General features: G+C 36.2%; 1 protein-coding gene across 1 annotated transcript; it reads left to right on the forward strand.

Moving 5' to 3' along the window:
* The first annotated feature begins 1,379 nt into the window (after window positions 1-1,379).
* LOC107701873 (uncharacterized) lies at window positions 1,380-6,926 on the forward strand. Its single transcript, XM_016504015.1, has 3 exons — window positions 1,380-1,470; window positions 6,028-6,193; window positions 6,467-6,926. The coding sequence occupies exons 1-3, from the start codon at window positions 1,381-1,383 to the stop codon at window positions 6,889-6,891; spliced, it is 681 nt and encodes a 226-aa protein (XP_016359501.1). The 5' UTR covers window position 1,380; the 3' UTR covers window positions 6,892-6,926.
* The last annotated feature ends 796 nt before the right edge of the window (window positions 6,927-7,722 follow it).

Consider the following 7,722-nt stretch of genomic DNA (forward strand, 5'->3'; position numbering starts at 1 on the left):
ATTAACCTAGTTTATAATATTATTTTTTATCAGATTTTGATTATATATTTTTGTTTGTTATGTTTTCTTTATAATGAAGCTGTCTATATTTAGTAGATTGTGTGTAACATACAAAAGAGTGATGATCGACCTACACATTGAGGTATAGAAATTCTACACTCATTTATAAAAACTGCGCTGGTATCGGATCGATATCGGTATCGGAAATCATAGGGTCCTACTAATGTAGCAAAGGAGTATTATAAGCTTATTGTGAGAGTAAAAGATGGGGACATTGTTTATTTACTTTATAGCATTGAGTCTCTGTATTGTTAAATCACCATTCAACAGAATTAAACCACCACCTCACTGCAGTCGACTGGATTGCAGAAAGATACTAACTTTTTAATCTGCTATGTTACTGACTGTAGTACTGACACACTATGCTGACTTAGGAAATGTGATGTGACCGATGTGATAAGCATGAGTTCTGGGACACGGAGTGGCTGGTATAAACACAAGCATTGACTGCCGCGATCAGCTCCGGTGCGCCGCAGACGCATGCAGTGATGCATAGATCAGCTCTAAGGTCTGCTGTTAAAAATGTACCATCCATTCATCATATCATCACGCAAAACTAAGAATTAGAATCATTTTAATGGGACAATCAAATATAGGTGCGGGTGGGTGGGTGGATAATTTGAAGCAGCGGACTCGAAGTGTGAAGTTTGAGCTCATCCGCGTATCTCTACACTACAGTGACCTGGGTCGCCAGTAGCAAACAATAGAGCGTTCTGCTGGACAAACTAAATAATTACACTATTTAGAAGCATTTCATCTGTTATATTCTGTAAAAAAAAAAAAAAAAAAAATTCTTATCGGCGGCATATCTGCGCCATATTCGCCGATACAGATATATCTGCAACAGAATCATATCAGCCGATAAAATCGGCAAAATTATATATCGGTCTGGCTCTAATCATAAGTTCTACTGGAATTCATTTAAGAGGTGTTTACAAGACACAATTGTCAAATCAAACAAACAAACAGCTTTTTTTGCATTTTGGCTGTTCATTTACAATGGCAGTTTGGGGGTCTGAAAATGCAAACTTTTGAAAACAGGTGTCAAAGTGCAAATTCCAAAGTTTACACGCTACAAAAATACAAATTTGTGAAAACAGTGACATCATGCGCATGTGTATTACGTGTTCAGTCTATAGGCACATAGTGTTTCTTTACAAAGTGACATTGCCATCTACTGGCCTGTCAGCAAAATGCAAAGAAAAATTCTGGTTTTAGTACAATGTCGTTGTGTGAATGTACCGTAATTTACTTTTGTTCTCCAAATGTCCCAATTGATTTTCATCGCTTTCATCACTCAATGTTTTCATTTTAGGCCTGATGAAAGTGAAAGAAGAACAAGATCTGAATGAAGTGGAGGAGAAGTATCAGGATCAGAAAGATCATGATGTCACCACTGGAGAAAAATCAGTGAGTTTCTCAAAAACTGAAAACAGTTGCTCACAAAGCAACATTCAAAGAAAAGAAGCCAAAAGGCCTTTCAGCTGCTCCCAGTGTGTAAAGACTTTGTCACGTAGAGGAAGCCTTAAGAATCACATGATAATTAATGCGGGAATGAAGCCTTTCACTGGCTCTATGTGTATAAAGAGTTTCACACAGAAAAAACAACTCAATGAACATGCGTATATTCACACCTCAGAAAATAATTTCACTTGATTTCAGTGTGGAAAGACTTTGTCACGTAAAGAAACCCTTAAGAATCACATGTTAATTCATGCTGGAATAAAGCCTTTTACCTGCTCTCAGTGCGGAAGGAGTTTCACACAGAAAAAAAGAACTTAATGAGCATGTGCATATTCACACCTCAGAAAAGCCTTTCACCTTCTCTCAATGTGGAAAGAGTTTTCAGGAGTTACTAAATCTACAGTAAATGTAGTCAGTTAAAATCTTAAATTAGATTTTTTTGAATTATGGATTAGTTAAATTGATAAGCATTAAGCATTTCTAAAAAAAAATCTAAATTTACTTCTGGAGAAAACGACAAATAAAATGTGTAAATGACTAGCAGCTACGGCTGCCAAACAAAAATTGTAAAATTAAAGTAAAATATCTTAATTGAAATAAAGTGCAAAAACAATAATTTTACAGTAACTTTCATTAAAGGTTTTACAGAAAAAAAAAATATTTTACAGATTTTTCCTTGTTTCGATTATGATATTTTACTTTAATTTTACAATTTTTTTACGGGACTTTTTTTTACAGTGTAAAACCCTTATTTTGCAGATTTTTTCTTGTTTCAATTAAGATAATTTATTTGAATTTTACGATTTTTGTTTGGCATTTTTACGGGACTTTTTTTACAGTGTAAAACCCTTATTTTTACAGATTTTTCCTAGATTATTACAATGAAAGCACTAAATGTTCTACAGAGAAACACTGTTATTTTACAAATCATTACAATCAAAAACCTTCAATATAGTGTCAAAGCATGCTCAAGATTATTGACAGTTTTATTTGGAAGACAAAATACAAAGTCTGTACAAATGCCCTATAAAATTTAAATTTTACATATCAGTTTTTTAAAAGAAATACAGCACAATTACATTTAAAGGGGTCCTATTATGCTCTTTTACAAAGTCTTGATTTTCAACATTAAAAATATACAATTAAATATATTCAACTTAAAGGACAAGTTCACTTCCAGAATGAATATTTCCTGATAATGTACTCACCCCATGTAATCCAAGATGTTCATGTCTTTCTTTACTCAGTCAAAAAGAAATTAAGGTTTTTGAGAAACAATTTCAAGATTTTTCTCCATATAGTGGACTTCAATGGGACCCAACGGGTTGAAGGTCCAAATTTCAGTTTCAATGCATCTTTCAAAGGGCTTTACAAGTTCCCAGCGACCCTTATTCCTCAGCTGGGATCGTGTAAAGCCCTTTGTAGCAGCATTGAAACTGAAATTTGGATCGTCAACCCGTTGCTATCTTAATAAATCCTGCTATTTATTCCTCATTCATGCACATTTCTTTATCAAAGTGTCAATAACTTTAAGCACTACTGTGCTATGAGTTTATATATTGCGCTTCATATCATTGCCACGACATGGTCATATATCGCCCAGCCGGAGCTAACAGTATTAGCTCATACTAGCAAAACACACACTGGTAGGACATTGAGGTGTATAATTGCGATTAGGGCTCTCAGGTTATGAAATTTGGCTGACGGTTAATTGTCTAAAAATAGTCACGGTTATTGCAATTAATTGTCTGTTTTAGGGCTTTGGCGATTATGACGATTATCACGATTAATTGTATGTTGTTTTTTTATGGCTTTCACTATATAATTGTGATTAATTTAAGGGTTCAGTAAATAATTTATCTTATAAATAGTTATCTTTTAATCTTTTTTGAGTTATTATTTTGCAGTGTAAGATTGCATAGAGAATTCCAAATTCTAAGAATTGGCCAATACCGATCCAACCCCAGCACTATTTTTTTTCTACACCACTACAGAATATCAACACTGTGCTTGTGGAACTAATGGTCTCTCTTTTTTTAAACCCTTTGTTAAACATAATCCACTAAATACTCACCTTCCTCGTTACAGAGAAAAACTACATTTGAATAAAAATATATAAACTATGAAAATGTGAAACGCTTCAAACAGAGCGGCACAAAGCTCTTATGCACATCTAGGGTGCAAAATGATGCAAGAGGGTCTGGCTGAAGCCTTGCAGTTGCACTCTCAGACTCGCACTCTCAGTCATCTGCGCTTCCTCTGCAAGTGACGTCACTTGCAATCGACACCTGCAGTCTTCGGTACTATGGGATTATATCTCTGCCGCAATTCTGCGCATGAAAGATCATATTTTGAGCGCGCAAAAGTGTGTTTTGCACGCGCGCGAACTGAGTTTTGTAGAGAAAATGTTTGTCTCGCAAAAAAAAAAGAAAGTATTTCGAGCGCACGAAAATCTATTTTGTATTTAAAATAAGTTTTTGGATGTGTGCAGACCTTCTCTCTTGCGCGTGCAACGTTTCACTAGCTTGCTTACCTGATGCCCGCTGCCCTCAGTGCTCTCTAAATGCCAACAGCTCGCTTGCTCAACACAACCCAGCGTTACAATATGCCATAATTCCAGCCAATCAGAGACGAGGCTCCTAAATTCTGATTGGCTGCATTGACAACCAATCACAACATTCCTTGCATTACCTCGACAGCAGAAGAGGAAAAACATACAGTGCATGCATAATTATTATGCAAGTTGATATTCTGATCATATTTTTTTCCAAGCACATTTTACCAATTCCAAACGACATCAATCTTAATAACTACTATTAATCTTGTATTTAATCATTTTAATTGATATATAATTATTCATGAAGGCTGAAGGCTGAAGTGAAAAATGTCTTATATTCAGGTGTGCATAATTATTAAGCAGATTTTCTTTTACAGATAAAATGAGCCAAAAAAGAGATTTAACTCAAACTGAAAGTTATTAAATAAATTTAATAAAATTATTAAATGCCCATGAGAAATATTCAAAACTAATACTAGAAATTGCAAAGTTAATGCATAACCATTGGACAGCAAAATGCTCAGTGGGTCAGCAGGGTCAGTCAAAAACGTGGAGAAGAAAAGATGCATGTTAACTGCAAAAGAATTAGGAATTAAGGTGAAGAATTAGGTGTGAAATCACCAGGAACCATTTAGTCTCCAGCGCCACCATTTTCCAGAACTGCAACCTACCTGGAGTCTCCAGAAGTACAAGGTGTCAGGTTCTCAGAAACTTAGGTGATAGAATCCTAAAAAATGACCCCTACTTAATAAGAATAACATACTGAACTGCTTAATAATTATGCACACCTGAATATAAGGCGTTTTTCCACTTCCAGCCTTCATGAACAATAATATATAGAGTATAAGTGATTAAATACAAGATTAATAGTGGTTATTAAGATTGATGTTGTTTGGAATTGGTAAAATGTGCTTGGAAAAAAATATTATCAGAATATCAACTTGCATAATAATTATGCATGCACTGTTCCTCTTCTGCTGTCGTAATGCAAGAAATGTTGTGAGTGGTTGTCAAGGCAGCCTCGTCTCTGATTGGCTGGAATTATTGTAACGCTAGGTTGTGTTGAGCAAGCGAGCTGTTGGCATTAGTGATGGGAAGTTCAGATCATTTTACAGACTCGGACCTTTGAGTCTCGTTCAGCAAAATGAACGAATCTTTTTTTGAGTCATTTCGTTCATTTTAGCAAAATATAATTAAAATGTTACGTGTTACTTCCGTAACACATCTACTACTTACGCAAACGTTGATCACACTACAAACAATACAAAACTGCTATAAGAAACAGAAAAGATTAATTAATTGTTTACCTGGGTCTTCAGTCTATGATTAGCTCACCTCACCTCTTATCTGACAAGTCTTCGGGTTTGAGTCGTTCGTTCATTACGTGACAGCCCCAAACGCTTTAACCAATGCAGTCTGAGCCGGAAAGAGAATTGATTAGTTAATCTCTCGAGTCTTTTGAATCATTCGTTCTTTTGTCACGTGATGTGACAGCATTGGATAGAGAAATTAGTTAATTTACAAGCTTCCTTACAAACGGGTGCATATAATTATTATTTACTCTTACAGTTACGTGATGCGTTTCTGGTCTCAAATTGTAGCTTTTTACTTCTTACAGTTTATAAATATGCGAATTTCTGTCATTATGGTTCTTTTCCATAACACTGAATGTTGTAACAAAGGTACACGTAAACAACTGTATAGTTTAGTGGAAGTGATTGTGGTGTTACTGATTTTATAACTAAAATGAATGACATAATTAAATGTGGTGTTTTTATTAGCAAAACAGGTAGTGTGAAACATTGTAAAACACCACATTTGATATTTTGTCCTGCTTCTACCCTGTTTCTCAGTTCAGATTATTACATTTGAGTGACATTTTATTTATATATATATATATATATATATATATATATAAACTGGTTTCTTCTATCATGCTCCTACAGATGCATCAATCAATATTATTAGTTTCGGAAAACCCCCTGGTGCCACAGTGCACCTCATGTTGCACTATGTATCACTGCAGTTTATGCCCTGCTCTGAAGCCAACCACCCTGAAAAAAATCAAGCAACACTGGGAAGGCCATTTAAAAAAGGCAATTGTTTTCCAAGGTAGGTTCATTACTCTATTTTACTGTAATTGTAGCTTACTTATTGAGGATCAAACACAGTCATACATAATTGTCCTGAAATTAAACATTACAGTGTGCTGCTCTGAAACAATTTGTGCTGTGAAAACCACTATTTAAATAAAGACTTCAAAGTTACTGTACCTAATTGTCATCGTCTGGCTATTGATTGATTTTTCAAGATTTACTGAGTATTGATTTCTATAAATGCTTTGGTATTGTTGGTCTTGATTTTCATACTGTGCTTTATCTACAGACAAAAGATTATGTCGTTGCCATTTGCCCTGCAGAACTGAGGCTCATTACCATTGCCCCAATTGCAGCAAAACTGTTCTGAGGAGATATGTTATGGAAGCTCACCTTCAGATATGCTCATCATCAGATGTACCCATCCAACCTTCTTCATCCTCTTTGGCTTCACAACCCTCTAAAACAACACCTGCACTGGTTCCTTTGTCATTTGTAACACCACCTGCACTGGTTCCCCTGACTGCAGTGACACCTGCACTGGTTACTTTGCCCACAACGACACCTGCACTGGCTCCTCTGTCATCTGCATTGACACCTGCACTGTCTCCACTACCTCCTGCAACGACACCTGCCCCGGTTCCTTTGTCCACAATGACACCTGGGCTAGTTCCAGGGGCGGACTGGGACAAAAATTCAGCCCTGGCACTGTAGCCACACCAGCCCACATTACCACACCAACACGGCCCCACCCACGGACACTTGCATTCACTACTTATATTTGTGTACAGATGGTGAAATAATATAAGCAGTACCATAAGTAATAGATATTTAAACATTTAATGTATGTGACAGGCAATAGAGCACACGTTTATAACAAATGTATACATACAGTAAAAACTAAAGAAAAAAGAATCTGAGAATGTTGTAGAGTCTCTGTGCTATCTATGCCGTTTGTCTGCTATTACTTACTGTCATTCTCTACAGTGTTCTTTATCGTCACTGTTATGTTCTATTCTCCTTGTTTCTCTCAGTTGACACTGTACACATTGTCTGTCTGATTCTACATCTCATCTGTTTTAACTCTGTAACTCTGCAATTTTAATATGTTTGTATGGCTGTCTGTGATTATACTTGTTCTTCACTCTTGTCTGACTGTCATTGTGTCCATGCTTCTTCTTGCTGGTCTCTGCTGTCACTGTGCTTCATTGTATTTTCAGCAGGCGTCGCAGCAATTCACTCTTCTCTGCCACTTTGTCAATGAGAACATCTGTATCTAGGGCCATAAGTATTTCCTTTTCAGTTGCCATCAACATAAATGCCTCCAAGTGATCATTGGATATGGTGCTCCTGAGCCGATTTTTTATAAATTTGAGTGTGGAGAAGCTTCTCTCACAAGCAACCTGGGTGACAGACAGGGTGAGTAGGAACTTGTACCCGAGGCCTATAACATGGTAAGCATCTGTTAACAAGTTGTATCGCTGTAAAAGCTGAAAGCTGATAACGGCACAGTTCTTACATGTTGAACAACTTTTATTCATAAGC

This window comes from Sinocyclocheilus anshuiensis, unplaced genomic scaffold, assembly GCF_001515605.1.
Source record: "Sinocyclocheilus anshuiensis isolate Anshui unplaced genomic scaffold, SAMN03320099.WGS_v1.1 scaffold430, whole genome shotgun sequence".
Classification (NCBI taxonomy): Eukaryota; Metazoa; Chordata; class Actinopteri; order Cypriniformes; family Cyprinidae; genus Sinocyclocheilus; species Sinocyclocheilus anshuiensis.